The sequence below is a fragment of the Protobothrops mucrosquamatus genome, unplaced genomic scaffold (assembly GCF_001527695.2).
Source record: "Protobothrops mucrosquamatus isolate PMUCROS unplaced genomic scaffold, P.Mucros_1.0 scaffold1317, whole genome shotgun sequence".
In the NCBI taxonomy this organism is placed as follows: domain Eukaryota; kingdom Metazoa; phylum Chordata; class Lepidosauria; order Squamata; family Viperidae; genus Protobothrops; species Protobothrops mucrosquamatus.
In genome coordinates, this window is record NW_015387518.1 from 471,431 (window position 1) to 495,151 (window position 23,721).

The 23,721-nt window shown below is 41.1% G+C and overlaps 1 protein-coding gene across 1 annotated transcript in view; it reads left to right on the forward strand.

Annotated features, from left to right (window-relative positions):
- The window catches only part of ZNF462 (zinc finger protein 462), an 86,249-nt gene extending 69,795 nt beyond the window's left edge, over nucleotides 1-16,454 (forward strand). The window contains exons 10-13 of the mRNA XM_015821370.1: nucleotides 5,478-5,701; nucleotides 8,487-8,619; nucleotides 12,793-12,907; nucleotides 15,562-16,454. Of these exons, the coding sequence (XP_015676856.1) occupies nucleotides 5,478-5,701; nucleotides 8,487-8,619; nucleotides 12,793-12,907; nucleotides 15,562-15,784 (695 nt within the window). The 3' untranslated portion in view covers nucleotides 15,785-16,454. The remainder of the gene's footprint in view (nucleotides 1-5,477; nucleotides 5,702-8,486; nucleotides 8,620-12,792; nucleotides 12,908-15,561) is intronic.
- The last annotated feature ends 7,267 nt before the right edge of the window (nucleotides 16,455-23,721 follow it).

Here is a 23,721-nt window from a genome sequence, read left to right on the forward strand (position 1 = left end):
CTTACAACAGTTTGTTTAGTGACTGCTCAAAGTTACAACGGCACTGAAACATGTGACTTAGCGACCATTTTTCACATTTACGATTGTTCTGGCATCCCTGTGATCGCATGCTCAAAATTCAGGTGCTTGACATCTGACTCATATTTATGACCGTTGCAGTGTCCCTGGGTCATGTGATCGCCTTTTGCGACCTTCTGACAAGTAAAGTCAATGGGGAAGACAGATTCACTTAACAGCCAACAACGATTACATTGGCGGTGTCACTAAGTAAACGGTGTTGACACCATTCTTTCCAGCATTTTACCCCGTTTTTAATGAATTGTTTATAAAGTGACTTGTTGCCTTTACAACCCGAGTTAACACCAGTACACAGTTTCTGATAAAAATTTGAAGTTGTTTCTTATAATAAAAATTTTTATCCAGCTACCATAGATGTAGTCATGTGGAATCTTGTGAGATTTAGGCGTTTTCACCCACAATCACGTGTATTCGGTAATCTCCCAGGATTTCTAAACTCAAAAGTTTTGGAAGTAGGGAGAGAGGAAAAATGGCCACAGCACTTGGAGGGCTATTTTTATTTCCTTTCTTGGTTCTGGAATAATGTTCTTCCACTGTAAATCAGAAATAACAAGTTCAGATATGTGCCAGAGAAACTTCGTAGGTAGAGTTGGGATTAAAATGCATACATTCTGTTTCCATTCAGATCCAATTAAGATACGAGGTAGAATTTCCTGTATAGTCGGAAGCAAATAAGGATCTCATAGGAAAAAGTGTTTCTCGTTAAATAGGATGCTATCAGTCTGCCTATAAGCCAATACTGAGCTGCTTGATTCAGTCATTCAACTGGAACGCCAACCTAAGCAGGGTTTCAACTAACCTCATACAGGCCTAGTGGAAGGGGGATTCTGTGTACTTTACAAAGATTTACGGGGTGATTTTCAGAGTAATTGTTGCATGGTTGCAACGGTAGTAAGGAATTTACTTCTGACTTGTCAACGAGCTTGCTTTTCCTAACAAACTAGCCTCTTGAATCCTTTGGCACCCTTATTCTCAGGGCGGTGGAAACGCTAATCCTCAACCAAAGGTTAAAGCTTTCTCATTTAGCCCAGATAATGTAATTAGCTAGCACCTTCTAATACATCAAAGTTTCACCCTTTCAAAGTTTCAGCCTTTCAATAAATGCCCTGACATTTTTTTCCAGTGTTTCATGCAGTTTACCAAATAATACATGCTTTTGAGGCATTTATATATATATTTTTTTTTAAAAAAAATCTCTTGTTTCATCATGGTCAGCAGAATAAAATGATAGTTATTTGGAAGTATGAGGACTGTTTTTCTCCCTCACCTGCTGTTGCTTTTTAAAAAAAAAAAAAAAAAATACAGGGATAGTTACTGTGCAGGATATCAGTGCTCTGATTTTTCAAAGTTTACAGGAGATAATGATTTCAGGTTGATTCGAGGCAAACAGAACTGCAATCTTATTAATACTGTTTTAAATTCTGAGAAACCATTCTTATGCAGGTATAAGCTGCAGATAAGAAATTCAGATTCTACAGACCACAATTTGAAAAGAAAGGTGGATTTGACAATGGGCTAAGATCTCTGAGACTAAAGAACTGGCAATTAAGTTCAAATGGTTAAAGAGCGAGCTCTGCTCTCATCATGGCAAGGAAGAAAAAAATAGGCCACCCTTTCCTGTTCTGTGCACAGGAAATCCATTGTGTGATGCACTTATATCAGGCTGTTCTTAATGGGAAGAAAGGGAAAATGAGTGCTTGGGTCACACACGACACGAGGTGTGATGACAAGGCAAATCAAGTACCTGTCTTATCTGTTGCCCAGTAAATGTTTGATTTGGCCTTTGAATTACCGTTACTGTTAGACCTGCCACCACTTAAGCCTCTAAACAGAAACAATCCATTTGTTGAGAAAGGTATAATTTTATTATAAGTCAAGTGTAGAGCAGTAATGCATAGCCCAGTGATGGCGAACCTTTTAGAGACCGAGTGCCCAAACTGCTACCCCAAACCCACTTATGCATCATTGGGTGCCGGGTGGGTGTGGCCCATTGGCTGGGCGTGGCCCATTGGCTGGGCGTGGCTGCAGTGGTAATGGCAGACTGGGTGGGACTAAAAAGTTCAGTCAATCAATTCCAACTTTGCAAGATCTTTTTTTTCCCATGAGAAGTTGAAATTGACTGATTGATTGAACCATATTTTTTTTTTGTACATGGCGGCGGAGGCCTAAAGCGAAAAGGTTTTATAAAACCCAGCTGAAGGCCTAGGACTGGGGCAACGGCGCGCGTGCCCACAGAGAGGGCTCTGAGTGCAGCCTCTGGCACCCGTGCCATAGGTTCGCCACCACTGGCATAGCCAGAATTGAGAATCGTGCACCAAAATCCCTAAGTTCAACTTTTCCCACCCTTAACTGCCTCCCATCACTGACATGTACACCCCCCCATGACCAATCAGGTTCATGCAAGATGTTTTCAGAACAGTCAATTCAAGCGTAGGTTGGTAGGCAGCTGCCTTCTTTTCCCAGCCGGGTGACCTTGAGGCAGCATCTTGGGGAGATACAGCAGCTACTTTCATTTTCCCCCAAGCATTCCCCCTCCCAATCACCTTCCCCAGCGTTCATGGCAGACTATCACCACATGGTAGTGAGGCACAAGCAAGTGTCAGGTGGCAGCTGATAGTTACTTGGTTTAAGCTCTTTCTGTAGGCTAGATCTCAGATAATTTAATAACCTACATAGGTGCCATGGTTCCATAGGAGATGGTATGTTGAGACTTGACATTTTTTGAAAAAGTGCTACTGCCTGAACATATACTTCCATACTATTTGGGGCTGTGAACATGATCCAGTAATAGCTTATTTGTTCGACTTTTTTCAAAAGATCAACATCATTCTCCCTCTTTGCTACTGGGCATACATGGTAGCTTGCTTGCCTACAGGTAGTCCTCAACTTATAATCATTCGTATAAGTTAACAATAGTGTTGAAAAATTTACTTGCAACCAGTTCTTAACGATTGTTGCGACGTTGCCGCAGTCACGTTGGTTGTCATTTGTGACCTTCCCAGACAGCTTCCAACAAGCAGAGTCAGTGAAGGAAGCAGGAAGGGAAGTTTGCAAGTCACGATCATGTGATGTCTTGTTTAATGACTGCACTCCTTAAGTGATGAATTTTCCAGTTCTAATTGTGGACTGAAGTCAAGGGCTACCTGTATTTATTTGCCTGTTTGTTCATTTTATCTCAATGATTTTCTTAAAAATTATTTATTTATTTATTTATTTAAATCCTGCCTTTATTATTTTTACAAATAACTCAAGGTGTTGAACATATGTAATACTACTACTTCTTCTTCCTATATTCTCCACAATAACAACCTTGTGAGGTGGCTGAGAGAGAGTGACTAGCCCAGAGTCACCCAGCTGACTTTCTTGCCTAAGGCAGACTAGAATTCAGTCTCCCACATTCTAGCCTGGTGCCTTAACCATTCTTGCAACCTCCACAATTTTAATCATTTTTTTTCCCTACCAGTTTAGACTTTAGTTTCTCCAAAGAAGCGGCCCAATTCAAACGAATTACAGCACGCTAATTGTTTCCATTGTAGGAAATGCCTTTTATTTAATCTTAGGAATTGTGTGCACATTATTATTTTTTTTTATATCGAAAACTTAAGAAATAGATGCACGTTCTTGCAAATAAGCAGCAAGAATTATTTGCTGTGTATTTTGTCTGCTCCTTCCCCCACCACACACACACACACACACACACATCCTTCCACCAAACAAGGAGGAGGGAAAGGAAAGGGAAGCTTTGCTGGATGAATGGAAATTCACTTGCATGAAGTTGGTTGGTTTCAAAGTGTCCTCCTGCTTGCTGCTTCTTTTGAAGCTCATTCTAAGGAGTTGCCCTTATTCTTGACAGCTACAATGGGGATTTTTGAGAGAACACTTAAAGACAATAAGATATTTCATCCGATCCCCGAAAAATTGTCTTCAGTTGGCAAATATACACAGATGAAGGAGTAGAGGGGAAAAACTGTTAAAAGAATGATAGAAGACCGATGGGATGCAAAAAATAAAGTCTGGCAAATTTGATTAGAACACCATTTTATGCCCTCAAAAAAAAAACCCCAAACCCACAGCAACCACTCATTACAACAATAATCGACAATATAAAGCCTTAACATTGCTAAACAAGCATCTGTTTTAGAGAAAAGCTGTTGCCCGTATTGTAATAAAGTCAAATTTTATTATTTCTGATTCAGCTACTATGCACCAGCATCCAATTTCAAGCCCTTCTGCTGAGGAATAATAGCATTCAGGCTTGCAGTAACTTCCAATAGAAATAGAAATGTTCTCCTACAACAATTTTGAAGTCCAATATGTAGCCAGTTAATATATTTATTATTCCGCTTTGCTTTGCTCTGCTCTCCCCTTTTTTTTTTTCTTTTTTTTTTTTTTAAGGCAAATGGAACACGCCAGAGCAGCATTTGGAAAGACTTCCCATTTTTCAAGGCCATCTTTGGGAAATTGTGGCTAGAACAGAAAAGAAGTGAACAATCTTTGAATTACCTATTCCAGGGGTAGGCAACCTTGGCTCTTTTATGACTCGTGGACTTCAACTCCCAGAATTCCTGAGCCAGCATGGCTCAGCTTGGAAACCTCTCCCTTCCCCTCAGCATGGCTGGCTCAGGAATTCTGGGAGTTGAAGTCCACGAGTCATAAAAGAGCCAAGGTTGCCTACCCCTGACCTATTCCATCTCTCATGAATGAATTGGCTTTAAGATTCAATAACTAACTGGATAATCTGATGTATGTGGATTCAAAAGTAATGAGTTCAGTGAAATTTACTCCCAAGGTGACAGCCTGGGCATATTTGCAAAACTAGAACCGTGACTTATTTCACATGGCCATCATGAGAATTGGGACAGAAAGTGGGTCAAAAGGTGGAGTTTTTAATGACAAGTACAGGTAGTCCTCCAGTTACGACTGCAATCGACCCCAAAATTTCTGTTGCTGAGCAAGACAGTTGTTAAGTGAGTTTTGCCCCATTTTACGGCTTTCCTCAGCACAGTTGTTAAGTGATTCACTGCAGTTGTTAAAGTTAGTAACACGGTCCTTAAGTGAATCTGGCTTCCCCCATTGACTTTGCTGGTCGGAAGGTCACAAAAGCCGATCACATGACCCCGGAACACTGCAACAAGTCGGTTGCCAAGCATCTGAATTTTGGTCACGTGACCACGGGGGTGCCACAAGCGTGAAAAATGATCCTAAGTCACTTTTGTTTTTCCAGTGTAACTTTGAACAGTCACTAAATGAATGGTTGTAAGTCGAGGACTACCTGTACTACAAAGATAAATGTATGCTGAAGTGACCGTCCCTGAGCAGGGCCGAGAATCTGGAGAAACGGCAGAAGTGACTCTCCTTGTTAACGGCGCTTCCCTTATCGTCTCTTGTCGCCCTAATAGAAGAGCGAGTGGTTCCCATAGAGGTTTGCCGTTCCAAGCTGTCCAAATATTTGCAGGGAGTCGTTTTCCGCTGTGACAAGTGCACCTTCACCTGTTCCAGCGACGAGAGTCTACAGCAACACATAGAGAAGCACAATGAGCTGAGACCTTACAAATGCCAACTCTGCTACTACGAGACCAAGCACACGGACGAGCTCGATGGTCACCTTCGCGATGAGCATAAGGTGAGAGGGGTGGTAGTTCCTGCTCGGTGAGGCCCAGGCCTTTAGAGCAGTGGTTCTCAACCTTTTTAATGCCGCGACCCCAACCGGTCGTAAGTCGAGGACTAAACTGGTCGTGAGTCAAGGACTACCCAACCGGTTGTAAGTTGAGGACTTTCCCTGCCCGGGAGTGCCGCGCATGCGTGGTTCCACCCCCTGCGCCAGCCGAGGCGTAGCTGGCAAGCGGCAGAGACGGAGCAGGCCGACCACCAGCTGGCCCAGCCCAAGGGAGGTAAGGCACCTGCCGGAAAAGGGGAAAAAATGGCGGACAAAAAAATGGCAGACAAAAATATGGCGGACAGCCTTGCTTGGCGACCCCCGTGAAATGGTCGATCGACCCCAAATGGGGTCCTGACCCACAGGTTGAGAACCACTGCTTTAGAGAGAGGGGGAGAACCAGGTCTTGCCTTTCTTGAGATGTCCGTTGGCCAGCATCTTCTAAAGGAAATAGGTTTTTTTCCATAATTTTTTTCCAATGAATTTAACACAGGGGTGTTTTTTCCCATAATTAAGGGAGTATTTGCCACATGGTGCAGGCCCTGGGCTCTGGGCCTTTAAAATGACATTAGAGGTAAATGCATAGAGGAATATCTATCAATAATTATTAGGCAAAAGAAATATACATGTTGCACTGCCGAGACCTCATTCCAAGCCCCTTCACCTGGGATTTCTGAATTTATACTCTAGTAGCATGCTAATAGAGCTGATTCAACACCTTGTGGAACTCTTTCTCGTCTGCTCTTTTGCTCCCCCCACTCCACTCACCCCCCAGAAAATATTTCACTTCTACTAAAAAAAAAATATGAGTGAATCTACTCTCCATTGGAAGTGGATCTTTACTCAGACTGTAAACTTGCCGTTAGTTTGTGGCAGGTGCGTGGCAGAAAATAGATTGACATAAATCAATCACTGTTTTCTGATTATCAGTGGTTCAACAACAGCAAGTTCAGAAAAAGTTCCCCTCCCCTTCTAAATCGGTAGGCTGTGATAAAACAAGCTTGGATGTAAAAAATAGGAATGGATGACTAGACCACGTGCTTGTTTCTAGTATAAAGGAACAAATTCCAGGGCTGAACGTGTTGAGTGTCAGCTTTATTCTTTATGTTTAACAATGCAGCCTACCGGCATCACCGCTTTGCATCTGGTTCTGGGTGATGAGCTTCCAGGAGCTCTAGCTAAAAAAAAGGCTCTTTTTAGATGGTAGAATTGGCAAAAGACGAACAGCCTAAAATCTTACCCTCTATAATTCATCAGATGACAAGATGGATCCTCTTTTTTTCAGAAGCTCCCTGCTCTGATAGAAGGCAGGCTGTTGGGATTGGATGTAGCATCCCACTGCAAGCAGCAGATAGTTATAAAGGTCTCTGCACATATTTGTTTAATTGTGTGCTCATTAAGATGCAAAGTGAAACACAATATTCCAGATGGTGACATGATACATGACATTAGGAAGGTGTTCTGTATTCACCACCCTTGCCCAAGCTGTCCTGCCAATGTTTTGTTAGCAGGAATCTCATCCCAAAGAGTCAATACTTTTGGCTGGCGAAATGTATAAACTGTGTTGTGTTATGAAGCATGCAGTGAAAGACCTCCTTGCAGTTTAATTGTACAGAGGACCATATTTATTCCTGTCAGATAATAATGGTGTAGGACTACATCAGATACATTCTGCTCAATTAAATAATATGTGGAGCGAGGAAGATGGTACATGTTCTCTCAAGCTGGTCAAAACTGTGGTGGATGGTTTAATTTTTCCCACCTGTTCCTGCCAGAATCACCCAGTGAGTTGATTGTAGGTGCCATCTTTAGTTCTCATTCCTTGTGGTTATATCTCAAAAGGTAGGTGGCAGGCCCCAGGTTTTCACCATTCTTCCACATGTTGGCTGCATTGGGTGGCGAGCCGGCAACATTATAAGAGGTGTAGGTGTTGGTTGTACTGACATGAAAAAATAAGGGATTCCTTTGGAAATCCAGTCATTATGCACAGCCTTTAATTAATCAATCAATCAATCTAGGGAGCTCGAATTCTATGACTGTGCTGGGACTTGGAAGATCAGAACGGATCTGCCCACTTCCTGATCCACCCTATAGAAAGTTATCAGTGGCCTTTGCTTGTGTCTATAGAATTTATAGAGCTGCCCAACCTGAACATTGCACCTCTGGATGGCGTACCGTAGTGCCTCCAAATCAAAACAAGATGAACAATTTTAATTAACTTCTAAGAGATCAATAGGCAACCAGAAACTTGCATTCATATCTTGCTCCAGACGGGAAATCCAATTTTCCCAGCCCAAAGAGAAAGTGCTTTTTTAAATTGCCTTTCTGAAAGCCAACCCAATGGTATCTTGGGAGCAGATTGTTCCAGAGGGCATTGTTTCTCTGTCTTCTCTTTCATCGGCACTTTTCATCTTTCTTCAAACAAGGGCAAATGTACGCCCTGCCAGAAGAAACCATCTATCTCTATTACTTAACACTTTTCAGATCTTCAGCTCTTTGCTTTGTTCCCACGGAGAAGATCCCCTGTTGTGGAATAGTGAGAAGAGTATTTGGTCTACGGAATTTCAAACATGCCTGGTGTATCACAGCCTTTTTCAACCTGTTGTTTCCACACTAGGCTATACTATACGGTGTTTGGACTCTCAGTTCCTTATAGGAGTGTCCCGCTCCCTGGAAAAAGCAAGCGGCTGCTTTCAAGAGTGGCGCTCAGTGCAGTTTTTGCAAATACACTGTGTTGTTTTCTTCCCCAAAGGTGAGTCGCAATTTTGAGCTGGTTGGACGGGTTAACTTAGATCAGTTGGAGCAAATGAAAGGAAAAGAGGAGAACTCCAGCAGTGATGAGGAAGAAAAGGATGAGGAGATGAGCCCCAAGACAGAAGAGAGAGGTCAGTGTTGCGGTTGTCTTGCTTAATTCTCCACCCAGCAGTTCCAGTGGGAAACATTTGAAAGCTCTCAGCCGTGCCAAGATGCAAACTGACTTGCCTTTCCTCCAAACAGGAGCCTGTTCAGAGGACGGTCTGTTCAGGCAACCTTTAGAATCTGTCCATCGTTCTAAGAATGTATCATCATGGGTTGTTTTTTGTTTTGTTTTGCAACAGTCCAGGTATAATAGATCCCCAGTTCCTTATAAATAGATCTCAGATTTGAGGAGTATAATTAAACATCAACATCTTTGAAACTTAACTCACGGATCTGATCCTCCGTAGTGTTAATTTTTCAGCAAAAAGGAACTGCCAGTGGGCATAAGCAACACTGTCCCAAAGTGTTCTGTTTGTTAAACAATTATTAAATCCGTGCACATGGCTGGAAGGAAAATGTATTTGTGTAACACCATAAGGATTACATTGAAACCACATGAACCTTTGGAGGGGGGGAGGACGACAAGGCAAAACAAGGTGCCGTGACTTGAGAAGGCCGTTGTCTTGAGGACTTGCTGTTTGTCCATTATGTCCTCTTTTCACCTGAAACGTGCCCATTTCCTGCACTGCTGATCTTTGATTGTGAATTTGATCCTCCCAATGGCAGGCAGGCAGGCAGTGAGAAACCACAGTCTAATTCCCTGGGATTTCACACATGCTGATTCATAGGGGAATCATAATTAATAATAACAATATCACCCTTATCATCCAGTCTTAGCTAATCTGCCTTAATAGCCATTGCTAGACCGGTTGTCCATAAACATAAGTCTCAATCTTCCTTCCTTCCTTCCTTCCTTCCTTCCTTCCTTCTTTCCTTCCTTTCTTTCTTTCTTTCTTTCTTTCTTTTGCCCCCCTTCTCATATGCAGGACTCTGGGCAGCTAATAAAAACATAGTAAAAAGCAATCGAGATTAAAAACAGCAGAAATAACATAAAATAATAAGGTAATTGAGAACACTGATTCAGCACAACAATGACCCATCAAACGGTTCACTCACTCTATCAGGGCTTGACAAAACCAGATTCTCCATGCTTTGCGAAGGCCAACAGGGTTGAGACAAGTTTAATCTCTGGAGGAATGTTGTTTCTGGGAATGGGCACCTTGATAGAAAAGGCTTTGGTCCTAAACCAGATGGCACTTTATCATGGGTGAGACACTTCTGGATCTCGCAAGATGGGCAGACACCACTAGAGAGAGACATAATCTGGTAGGTAGCCCTGCCCGGTCCCAGGCCCTGAAGAATTTTAGAGCTAACTTTGAATTCCACCCAAAAGCATCCTGGTAGCAATACCGCTCTTAGAGCAGAGGTATAACATGTACCAATTGACCAGCACCCTTAACTGGCTCTGCTGCCGCCATATTTTGCACCAGGCAAAGCTTCTGAATACTCTTCAAGGACAGCCTGTTGTAGAGCGCTTTGCAGTAACCCAAGTAGGAGATGACTAAGGCATGGGCGACTGTGAAAAAGACCTTCATGGTCCAGAACAGATACCTGGTGCATAACACAAAGTTGCGCAAAAGACCTCCTGGCCATGGCTGCCACCTCCTCTTCAGATAGAAGCTGCAAATCCAGCAGAGCACAGGATCTAATTGAGGTAATGTAACCTCATCCAGAACAAAAGATGGAAATCGCCGAAACCAGAGTGCCCTAAGACACAAAGCCCCCCTTCATCTTACTAGCTTTGAGCTGAAACCTGTGGACATTTTATAAAGATTTTCCAGCAGTGGGCCCTTCAGAAACCTGTGGAGAACCCTAGGAGAAATAAATTGTTAAATGATGGAGTTGTATCTACTCGTGAGTTATCTTTCAACGGCAAAGGTCTGTAAAACTATAGACAGTCTTCGCCTTTTCCTCCAAGAATTTGCTTGCTTTGAGGACCCAAACTTGTGAAGCAGATAGAATGACATTTGGGGAATTTAAAAAAAAAAGTTTAACCTCAAAAGAACAAGTCTTCTTTTAAAACAAAACAAAACCCTGTTTTGAGGATAGTTTAAATTGGCCTGGCTTGGATTTCAGAGAGTTTTAGTCCAGTATCCTCTGAAACAGAAAGACATCTATGTGTTTGGAAAAGTCTTGACAATATTTCTTCCAGCCGTCCCCACAAAAAAACAAAACTGCAGAGAAAGAAGGGCGCACAAGGTTTGTGTGTGAGATCACACAGAAAAGCAAAAGAGAGATTGTCAATGGGTTAGGTTGGCTCATGAGTTTTGTGTAGTATAATACAAAGTGGAAATGAGGCAAGCAAAGATCAGCGGTAAATGAAGCAAGATCCAACTGTTTTTCATTATGTACTTTGAGAGGACTCTGGGAAGCGAAAGACAATTGGCATTCTGTTGTTCTTTTTACTCAGGATAATCCCCACTACAGAATTAATGCTTGGAGCAGATGGTACTGTCTCATTTTCAGTGAAAAGAATCAGGCAAGATAGTCCAAGTAATTATTTTTAATGGCCTGTGTGGCAATCGTCTTAATTTTGTGAGAAAACATTTTCATCTTTTGTTTGGCAGACAGCTCTCTGGTTCACACACTGGTCCCGCATTTCAGCCAGGAGGAATGTCCACTGTGATGTCGGGGTCTTGGGAATGCTCCATTATGTTCTGCAGAACAACATCCAGCCAAAGCTTAAGCCGATAATTAGTGCTTCCCCCGTTAGAATCAGTGACAAGTATCTGGCTGGTCTACTCTCGAAGCGTTGACTGGCAGAGCATGCTCAGATTAATAAATACTTTCATTGAGTGCTACTCCACAAGGAATGCCTTCCCTATAGGTGGTGATCATATGGCTGCATACCTGTGGCTCTGATCTATCATTGACCCGAGGCATAAACCACATCCAGTTAAGTGGAATCAAATTGCACTCTGTATTCAGAGCAACTTTTACTTCCTTTCCAATGCATGCTCACGGAATACTAGAACGAGTAAATTTAGCCCCAATGAACTCAAAAAACCCCCATATTTTTGTTAAATGACTCTTCAGTTGTTAGGTTCATTCACAAGAAACGTTAAGGCAGTAGTGCTGGCTTGAATTTGATTTGCTGTCAACCAGCATCTGTTTTTCACAAGACAAAGATGACACCTGTTAGGCATTTTCTGCATTTTTGTATATTCTGTGCTTTGTAGTATACAAAACAATTCATACAAGTGGAAAGTTTTCTCTCTTTTAGAGATAGATAGTATCTATATAAAATAACAATCCTAGAAGTTACGAGATCCCCCATAATTCATAATCCCATAACCTCTGGGATTGTTATTTTATATAGGGACTATGTAACTAGCTAACAATAGTTAAGTAGTTGAATATGGCAACTACTAACAATAGTATTTGTTATAATAATAGTATAATTATGTAACAATAGTTAAAGTAGTTGAGCTACGGGAGTGAAATCCTGCCTTTGGAACCTAGAATTACTTTCAAGGCTATTGGATGATGATGATGATGGTGACGACAGTGATATCCATTGAGTCGAGTCTGACTCTTGGCAATTCTATGGGCCACGTGGCTCCACATCTTCCAATCTTGTGCTATTTCTCTGAATATTTCTGTGCTCTATCTAGTGTCAACTTTGATAGTGAAGTTAATGTACAATTTAGAATGACACAGGTACAGTGGGTAACGTACAATGATGCGTATGCAAATATATAGCTTTGGTTCATTTTCCTCAATGAACATTTTTTTTACTTATTTAATTGGGTTCTCTGTCTCTACTTTTAGGACGTGTGGAGAACAGATCACATTTTAGATCATGTTTATGCAGAAATATTGAAAGTTTAAAAGGGTTCACAAACTATTAAGCGCCACTGTAGTTATAAAGAGTGGAAGACAAGACTGGCAAAGCTGAAATGTTCTGTTCATGAAACGAAATTTCACCCTTTCTCAAATACCATTAAGCAAAATCTGGCCTTTCTATAATATGCCTCAAAGAGAACTGCAGGGTGCTCACATTCTTTGCTAAATGAAAATGTCCATCTCTTAAAAGATAACTGGATTTCCATCTCATGAGCCCTTTCTAAGAAAAATTTGTGATGTGTTTTTCTATTGGACTTCAAAACTACCTTTCCCTTTCTGCCTTCTGCCTCCTTGAGAACACCTTGGCTTATACTTAAGATTAACGCATGTCTATGTGCTTCTTTTCCTCCAAGGGGACATGAGGTTTTCAGAAAACAGTCCTCCTGAAAAACGCTTCCCCTGTGAATTTTGTGGCCGAACATTTGCTGAAGGCTCTGAATGGGAACGACATGTGCTGAGACATGGCATGTAAGTGGATCCAGAAGCTACCACTTCTTCCACCAGCAAAGGGAAGAATAGAAGCTTTCCCTGGTATACTGTATATTACGAAGCAAATACTACAAACAAAGCATATTTATTATCAGCCAGTTAAAGAGAAATTAATGCTGACTGTGGGAAACTGTATTTTTCCTGTAATGAAAACAAAGAACTTGTTGGATTAAAAGGATACTAAGCAATAGTTTTAAACTGCATTCTGTTTACTAATGCTAAATAATAATAATGTTTTTCTACTAATATATAATTGCCTCTAATATATAATCACCGTGATATTGTTGAAAATTAGAAAAATTAAAGCCACTATCAGCATAACTCGCCAAGAGATCCTGTGTGTTTTTCCTCCTACAAAATGTCATTATTAACATATCAAATATTTGAATGGGACTAAACTACACATCAGCTTTGATACAAAAGTCATAATTTCTCCCTACAAACTCAACTATATTTTCATCTACCTCTGAATATCCTCCATCAGGATGATAATATTTTGAAATGGTTTTATCCATTAAACTAGGTAGTAATTCCCAACTTGGATTATACTGTAGAGATTTGACTGTATTCTATATTTTGGGGTGTTTATCATTACTTGGACATATGCATTATATTCTTGAATGGGTCTGCTTCTACTGTGTAGTTGCTGACATGCAGACACACACGTCCCCCCCCCCAAAAAACATGCAACCCCCTATTTTATGTTTAGACTTAAACTAGGAGTCCCCAACCCCTGATCCATGGACCGGCACTGTTCCACAGCATGCCAGCAACCGGTCCGCACAAACAAGCAAAGCTCCATCCTTGGGATGCAGGCAGTATTCAAAACCACACCCTCTCTGTTCCGCGGAAAAACCTTTCTCCATGGCACCGGTCCCTGGTGTCCAAAAGGTTGGGGACCTCTGACTTAAACAGACACTTAGCCCATGAACTCATTTTATATAAATAATAAAAAAAACATGCTGCCTTTGAGTCAGATCCCAGTAACTGTCTAGACAAGTCCCTGCAGTTTTCTTGGCAAGATTTTTCAGAAGTGGTTTGCCATTTTCTCCTGGCCTAAGGCTGAGAGAAAGTGACTGGCCCAAAGTCACCCAGCTGGCATTATGCCTAAAATGAGACTAGGTCTCATAACCTCCCATGTTCCAGCCTTGGTGTTTTTACCCCACTGCCCCAAACTGGTTCTCTTAAGCTACAAGAAATTGGCCAGTTACTCTTAAGTCCCAGAGAAAGCCATAATCTCACAAAGTTTGATTAAAAGGAAAAAGCCTTATTGTAAGGAAAAAGAAATTAAATCACAAAGTCTTAGGAATCAAATATCTGTATATTTTAGTTCCCGACACTCCCACAAATTAGTGAGTGCATAAAGGCGGGTCCTTCTTGGTGCCTTTGTTCCTCTAGCTCTCTTCTGATTTAAGGGGGAGTTTGCTAACCATTTGGGAGAAACCACATCCACCTTATTTTGCCCTGTACAGGTAGTCCTTGAGTTACGACAATTCACTTAGTGATGGTTCAAAGTTACGTCACCACCCCCAAAAGTACTTGCAACCCAGTCCCGAAGTTACAAATGTTGCAGGACCACAACAGTCGTTCACTCTTCCGAATGACCGCGGAGACGCATGTCTCCTTGCCCCTCCCCAGGGTCTTAACAGGCACTGGCCCTGATATACTAGCCCACCGACTCCTCCCCATCCTGTCACCAATCGCTCACTTACCTTTCGAAGATCTGCAGAGCTCAGGGCCACGTGGCAGAAAAGCAGCCATCTTCTCAGACTCTGGTGAAGCTGTTCTCATTAGGTCTTGTGTTCTTACACACCCACAGACAGAGGAGGCCTGCAGGAGTGCGAGATCTCGCCCCCGAAGGCTTACATCCCCTTTGCAAAAGGGTTTTGGTACAGAGGGGAGAGACCTGCCGGAGCACGAGATCACCCCCTACAAGCCTCCCTCCTCTGTGCCAAAAGCTTTTGCAAAGGGGATGGAAGCCTTGAGGGGGGCGCGTGATCCCGCACCCTCTAGGCCTCCGTTGTCTGCAGGGCAAGCTTTTTCTAAAAGAGACAAAAGAACACAAGATCTAAAGAAAACAACTTCATCTGCATTTGAGAAGACCAGCCACTTTTCTGCCATGTAGCTCTGAGCTTTGCCGATCTTCGAAAGGTAAGTGCGGAAAAGGCGGAAGCAGCTATGGGGACCCTAAAGGATGGGAAGGGGAGTATGAGATATCTCAGTGGGTTGCGGGGAGACCTTGGGTGGCCAGAGGCGGGTGGTGCTTTCCTGCACTAGGCCGCCCATGGTCTTCCCTACCCCTGAGGTACCTCATGTGCATTTAACGACCTGTCCATTCGATTAACGAGTGTCTTGGGGAGAGGAGGGATGGGGTTCATTCCTTTAAAATGATTCAGTTAACGTTATTACCGTAATGGGCAGTCTCTAATATGGTCGTAGCCCGAGGATTACCTGTACTGCAGCCTCAGAGAATCCCGTAATGAGACCATCTGACTCGCTAGGTTAGTCCTAAGAGCAGCGTGAATTTACTCTTCCAAATTTCTAAGTCACGTTGGCTCTTCTTAGCAAGGAGAGCCGATAGGGTCCCTATGATGTCCAAATTGTTATTTTCCCCTTCCTGTCTCCATTTCCAGGGCAGTGAATGAAACCAACCGGGTGATCGGTGACGAAAGCCAGGCCAAAGAGAACACAGAAGAAACGGTTAAGGTACCATTGGCAGAAGAAATGGAAAGCAGCCCGAAGAGACTGGTGGACTTTTCCCACAAGAACGAAGCTGCCATCTGTATCACTGCTGCTGCTACTGCTGCTGCTGATAATAAATCACTCCCAGAGATGGCAGAGGTCAAAAGTGAATGAGCACCTGGTGTGATTTCCGACAACCTACTTGAACAGTGATGAATGGGGAGGGGGCGGGCAGGGGGACAAGGAAGAATCAAAGCTGCTTTTAGGACTGAATGATCTATTTTCAAAGCACTGGTACCTGTGTGTGCGTGTGGTGGGTGGGTGTGCGCGTGTGTGCGTGTGTGTACATAGATTAAATTTATTTAATTGAGGACAGTGGGATACGTGGCTCCATGACACCCGCACGACTCTTCTGGATCTTGACAATGGGAAGTTACGGTCATAACTTTGGACTTGTGAGAAATCAAATTCCCAAGACGCGTCTCGCATTTTTGCCTTTGTGCTCCACCGCGGAGACTTCGGGATCCTTCCCACGATGGAGGCGTCCCAAGGATGGAAGAATGCAGGGGACGACAATGTTCCGTGTCCAACTTTGGGGCACTTTTTTTTTCTAGTTTTAATATACATATTACGCTTTTCCAGAGTGACAAAAAAAAAAACAAGGAAAAAAAAGAAAGTTAAAAACTGCTTTTGCTTAAAACAGTCACCTGTTTCCTAGTACCTCAGAATTAACCAAGGGAAATTAAAAAAAAAAACACAAAACAAATCTCTGCATTTGTGAGTACTACCTGTTGTTATTGTGGTTAAATATATATATAGAAAGACAGACTGCTGGGCAAGATGGTGAATGGAAGAAAAAAAAAACCACAAAGTTTTAAAAGAAAAAAACAAAAACAAAATTGTGCTCAAAAATCCCTGCGGGGGGTTTATTTCTTAAAATACTGTGATTTTTTTAATTATTTTAGTAAAAAAACAAAACAAAAAAAGAGAGAATTCCTTAGATACCTGTCTGTGACTTGTCATCTTTTATTCCAGGTAAGCTGTTTGTTAAGCGTTCAGCTATGATTTTAGGGCGTTGGGTTGGTTGGTTGGGGTTTTCTTTTCTTTTTTAAGACTCATGTGATTGACTCTGTGCCGTTCTTGTTTGCCCCATGTCTACGTCGGCTCAGCCTGAGGGATTACAATACAGCACAATTAATTTTTTTCCATGTAAAGTAACGTTATTTCCCCCCATTTCTCCTTTGCTCACCCAATGAGACAGGGCTGGAACGGAGAAGTGGTTCCTGTGAATAGATCATTATTATTATTATTTAGTTTTAAACATGTGAAGATATCAAAGAAGTAACTTTTTTAAAGAAACTCAAAAACAAAAAAACCCTTTAACTAAAGAACCAAACTTACAGCACAGCTATGCAGGTTGTGGGCCGGTCCAAGAGGTCCTCAGATTCATTCTGTTGCTCGTCCAATTGAACATCTTTCACTGATTTATTATTTTGGTTACTTAAGAACGGTTGCCTTTTTTTTTTTTTTTTAATGTGGTGTGTCTCATTTTGGTACAAGGAGGGTTGGAGCGGAGGGAGTTGATAACCACATAGTTCTAAAGTTCAGGTAACCCGGTTTTGCAATATTAGGAGCCTAGAGATCTACATTTTGTGGACCTCGAGGGAGAGAAATCATCACATCACCTCGCATTCTTCACATGAGGGGGAGAACAGCAGAGCCTAAATAGGAACAGAAGTTGTGTTTGAGTTCCATTTTTCATGTAAAAATGTTGGGATATCTTGCATGAACGTGAAGCAGAAGGTCCAGGCCCAGAAAGAATGGTCTGATAGTCAACAAACGGGGTTACTTTCCAAAAGTAGAAAGTACTTGAGTGAAATCTAGTTTTAGAAATGCATGTGTCTCTTTGGGTTGCTTTTCTTTTTCCTTTTTCTTTTCTTTTTTCTTTTTCTTTTTTTTTAACTTTGAGGGAAGGGGAAAGGGATGGGATGGGAGACAGGAAGCTGCTGAGAAGCTGATATCCACACAAAAGTTCTCCTCAAATGGATGGCGTAACAGAGGTGAAAAAAAAAAATACCATTGCATTTGTGGAGGAAGTGCTACTTGAAAAAAGCATGATGTTTTGAATTTTGCAGATTCTTAGTTTGTGAGGGTGGGCTTTCAGTTTTGTTTAGGTTTTTTTTTTTCCTTTTTTAATTATTTGGTGGGGAGGGAGAGTCATGCGGCAAACATATTGGAAGGAGAAGTATAAATAAACATTTTGTGTCTGAATGTTTTCTTTTTAATTGGCCTCATATCAGATGTATTTAAACAGTTCCATACCTGGATTGGATGTTTGTAATGGTTACCAAAAATGAAAAAGAAAAAAAAAAAAGAAATGATTGTGACATGCTTTTATCACTACTTTATTTTTCGAATAACATGTAAATATTGTAATCCATTGGATTTATTTTGTTTTTGTTTTTGTTTATTTTTTATTTTTATTTTTTTTGCTAACCTGTTAATAAATATATGGGACCATTATCCTTTTTAACAAGTCTAGAATGTCATATTTTTTCTTGTGTTTTTTTCCCCCTCCCAAATGTATCCCTTGATATATTGTGGACACACATTTTAGATGCATTATTATGATTCTGTTGGCTGTAATGATGACCTAGGATTGAGAATAACATCCTTTTTTTATTTGTTTAATTTATACAGAGGACTTTTTTTCAGAGTTTGAGAGAAGGAAATAAATAGCAAAATGATAACCCACTGGCTTCAGAACTCAGTATTTCCTAATTAAAATTAACTACTGCTCAGTGTTTGGTGGGTGAGGCGTGGATGTTCTGAAATGTTGCACTGATAACTTTTTTAAGGCAAAAGAAAACGAATAAAAAATTTTCAAACAGAAGTGTGCGTATGGTTCTCTCAAGTTCAGAAATGCTCTGCCTTTTTTTTTTGGTCTTGTTTTAACCCTGAAATATTGGTCCTTTAATATGATGTCATTGTTATCATCAGTGAAAGGCAAGTACTTTTTAATCATTGTCAGACCCGGCTAATTTTTCCCAATGAAAAGTTTGGTGGAATTACTTTTAACATTTTTTAAGTTTGTCAATCTCTCTCTCTCTCTCTCTCTCTCTCTCTCTCTCTCTCTCTCTCTCTCTCTCTCCCTCTCCCTCTCCCTCTCCCTCCCTCCCTCCCTCCCTCTCTCTTTCTCTCTCTCCCTCTCACTCTCTCACTCACTCACTCACTCACTCATTCTGTCTTGTGAAAATTAAGTTCTTCGTATCTTCTTTTCCTCAAGAGACATCACCAGATCTTCCGTTGAACTCAGCAGGTTTGAAACGCATTTCAAGGTTTAAAGGTTTCCCCTGTCCTGTCGCGACGGACTCAGGGAGATGATGCTCATTTCAGATTCTCAACTGAGGGAGCCTGTGTTGTCTGAGAGACATATCTGTCATCATGTGGCCAGCATACAGAACGCAGTAACCTTTCCCGCCAAAATGGTATCTACTCGCATTTGCATGCTTTCAAACTGCTAGGTTGGCAGGGGCTGGGGCGAGTAACGGGAGCTCACCCTGTTGCATGGCACCCGGGTGTAAACCTGGCCTGTCAATTTTCCAGCTGACAAGCTCAATGTCTTAACGGCTGAACCACCATGCCCCTTGAAACTCATTTAACTAGCAATTAGTTGATTTAGTTATTTAATTACTGGTAATAGCTACCTACTTCCCAGAGGTCAGTCATCCAGGTTAGTGAAAACTAGTTTTCCTAATAAGAGAAAATGACAACAGTATAAACCTGGCAAATGCCCATAGATGTAGGTTTTGGTAGTCTTCTCAAAAATGGCTTAGCTGTTCACGCTTCTAATGCCACCTAATATCACTTGTGGCAGGGGTAGTCAACCTTGGCTCTTTTATGACTCGTGGACTTCAACTCCCAGAATTCCTAAGCCAGCTGTGCTGGCTTAGGAATTCTGGGAGTTGAAGTCCATGAGTCATAAAAGAGCCAAGGTTTACTACCCCTGACTTGTGGGGAGGGGAGCAGGGAAGGATTGTCACAGGAGGCTGTTTGTTTGATGGCTATGCTATCTGCATATTCTAAGAATGTCTTCGAAATTTAGGAAAGTGTGAGACAGGATGCTGTAATTCCAATCACCATACAGGTAATCCTCAATTTACATTTCATTTAGTGACTGTTCAAAGTTACAACAGCCACTGAAAAATTGATTTATAACCAGTTTTGGCACAATCATTGCAGCATCCCAGTGATCATGTGCTTGGTGTTTGAATTCAGGTGCTTGGCAACTGATTCATATTTATGACGATTGCAGTGTCCTGGGGGCAGAAGATCTGCGATATTCTGACAAGCAAAGGGGAAGCCAGATTCATTTAATAACCATGTTAAGAACAATTGCAGTGAATCACTTAACAACTGTGGCAAGAAAGGTCGTAAAATGGGGCAAAACGTACTTAACAAGTTTCTCTACAATTCTCCCCATACCACTTGGGTGCAATCTTGAAGAGCTTTCAATGAATCATGTTGCTTTACTTACCTTATTTTGGTGATAATTATGAACTTGAAGAGTTCAGGGAATATTAGGAAAAATCTACTGGGGGCAAAAAAGCAATGATAAGAACAGAAAAAAGAGCAAGAGTAAAGAACCATCAAGATAGGGAACCTCTTTAGACATTGTTGGGCAACAACTCCCAATATCCCTAACTATTGGCCATGTTAAGTGGGGATGTAGCAACTCTTAAGCAGTGTGTATTTCAGTTCCCAGATCGGCCATTGGTCTGTAGCAGGGGTAGGGAACCTTGGCTCTTTTATGACTTGTGCACTTCAATACCCAGAATTCCTGAACCAGCCATGCTGACTCAGGAATTCTGGGAGTTGAAGTCCACAAGGCATAAAAGAGCCAAGGTTCCCTACCCCCTGGTCTATAGGATTCTATAGTATTTTTTAAAATAATCATTATTTTTTGTTAATTTGAAAGTGTTTATAGGTAACACATGAAACTATACATAAGCAATGTCATACCAATTAAAGGACTTTGAAGTGCACTTATTTCAATATGAAAAGAAGTTGCACATAACTCTCTTAAAATGAAAATGGAAAGTTATTGGACTGAATAGTGAAAAAAATCTCAAAGAGTGCTGGTGTGCCCTTGTGTGTTCTCCCATAATCTTAACTATGATTAGTAGAAGAATGGATCACAGATGGTTCTTAGGTTAGTAAACTCTTACAATTAACCTATAATTTCATTTATCTCTTGCGTGTTGTCTAAAAAAATCCATTTTACTGTAATCATAAACTTGAGATGTATAGTGTACTGANCCTGCTATGGGAAAGTAATATTAATTTAGCTTAGTTTTCTATAATCTGATATCTTCCATTAACCTACACAGATTTAGAAGAAAGCTGAGAAGGCTGGCAGTTGTAAAATATTGGCAAGGTACCAATACCTGCAGTGCAAAAAATATTTTGTACATATGCAAAAGTATTTTTATAACTATAATTAATAAAAATGCAATGTAAGGATGAAACTAACCTCAGAAACTAACCTTAGGTATCAGCATCCTTGGCTATCTTCTAAATCTCCAGAGCTTCTACAGGTAATTCTCCATTTATAAACCTAAGTCATAAATTACAATTATATAAATTGTGACAGTCATTAAGTCGGTCACCATGTGACTGCACAGATTTTACAACCTTGTGTTTATTGACAAGCGTAGTCATTAAGTGAACCCATTATCACCAATGGGCGTTTTTTGCCAGAAACCGGAAGTAAACACCAGAAACTGGCCAAAAAACCCCTCCAAAAATCACAGTCACATAACTGCAGGATACTGCAAATGGCCAGAAAAGCAAGGAGATTGCCATGCACCCAAAATGCAATTGCATCACCACGAGGTGGGAATGCAGCCATCAGAACATCTAAAATGGTTCATAGGTAGCACTGGGGAAGACCATTGTACCTTCAACCAGACATTAAGGGAGGACTATCTGTACAGCTGTTCCTCACAGCTGCTGTTGTTCCACCTGTGTTCCCTGAGCCAGTGTATTTCAAACTTACAACCTTAAAGATGTTTATATTTCAACTCCCAGAATTCCCGAATTCACATACCTTCAAATTGCCAAGTTTGGGAAAAAAACAAAACAGCATGCCTGGCTGAGGAATTCTGGGAGTTGAAGTACACAAGTCATAAAAGGGCGAAGTTTGAAGATCCCTGATTTAACTAGATTATTTCAAAGGCTATGACCTACATCCATACCCGCCCATCGTTCTCTTCCTTTGAAAGTGAGCGTTGTCAGAAAACACATGAATGGAGTAAGAAATAGCATGCCAAATAAATAAAGGTGTGAGGTGGTTATTGTTTTTTTTTAAAAAAAGCTAAATCTGGTTTATACCAACCCCTTTCCTTAAACCACTTCATACAAGCAGTCCATGGCTTATGGCCGGTCATTTAACCACCATTTGGAGTTACAACAGACGTCAAAAAAGCTAATTATAACCTGTCTTCAAAATTACTACCGCCACCCCCCTCAAGGCCACATGATTGCGTTTCAAGTGCTTGGCAACTGGCTCACATTTACAACCTGTTGTAATGATCCATGGTCACACAACCATGATTTGTGACTTTTTTGCCATTTTCTCACAGAAAAGGCGGGGGGGAATCACCCATTGGATATGTTGGATTCATTAACGACCATGGTGACTCGCTTTGCAACCATCATAAAAAGTTGTAATATTGAGTTTGGTCACATTATGCCTCAGCTTATAACTGCAATGACTTATGACCAAATTTCCCATCTCCGTTGTGTTGTAACTCAAGGATTAGCAGTATCTTCCTTCCCTTGCAAACCATTTTTGCTTCACCGACATCCCCACAGCGCTTCATATTTTGCCTTTTCTTCTTTATATCTTATTCCTTGACTGTAAGGGAAGCAAATGTACCTTCCACATCCATTAAGTCTCATTCTTTAATCTTCCATTTCTAATTTTAAAAACCACAGTGAATTATAGCTGTTCCTTGGAGGTAAGGTTTTTCAGCTCTCCAATTACTCTGATTGTCTTTTTTTTCTCTTCCTGTTCCAGATGGACATCCTTTCTGAAGGCAAGCGATTAAGATTCTGGAGGACATTCCAAATAGGATTGTGCTGGGAATTTGTATCAAAATGTTACCACATTGGAACTTTTACCTCTTAATAAGAGAGTAGTACCTCTTAATAAGAGAGTAGTATTTCTTCCCCTTCCCTTAACTGCCAAACAGAGACGCCATGGCAATGTCTTTTCTTCAATCGCTTCCCCATGACGTTACCTTCTTCATCTCTTCCCTTCCCACTAGTGAGACACCTGTTAGAACTTATTACCTATTACCTTGAAGAGAAGTCAGGTGATTGGAAGTGGTTGAGAACAGAGGCAATAAAGGAGTTGGGAACAGCCTCTTTCATACCAGTGTTGTTTTCTACTCACTGGAGGGTGGATAAGTACCCCTTTAAACCAGCAGCAGGAAAATTAATTAGATAGCATTCCATGGTAAGGATCAAATCTTGGCACAAGTGCAGAGATTCAGTCCATGCACTGGGATTTTCTTCTGATTAAACATGTTTAGGATTGCTCTGAAATGTAATTAGCTGGAGGAATTGCTTCTGTCAATGTGCATCCGTTTACCATTGAACCCCACTTCTTCATTTATCTACTTAATTTGTGAATTTAGTTCATAATATGTAGACTTCTAACAACTTTGGTTTTCTCCACAAGCAAAAAATAATGCGGGGTTCATCCAACTCTGATCAAATTCATTGCTCCCGCATTTATGCCCCAGTTAAATTAGAAGGAAGGCCAAGCAACGTCACCGCTCAGTGGAATCCAATTACTGCTATCTCTGCTTCTGAAATCATTAAAGGGTGATTATTTATTTATTTATTTATTTATTTATTAATTGCATTTATATCCCGCCCTTCTCCTTATGGACTCAGGGCGGCTGACAATTGAATAAAATACTAACATATATACATACTTAATTAAAATTTGATTAAAACGAAATATTTAAATATGTCCAATTTAAAAGTAATTAAAACCCCCTTTAAAATCCCTCAGGCCAGTCCCGCTAGTTGGAACAGCC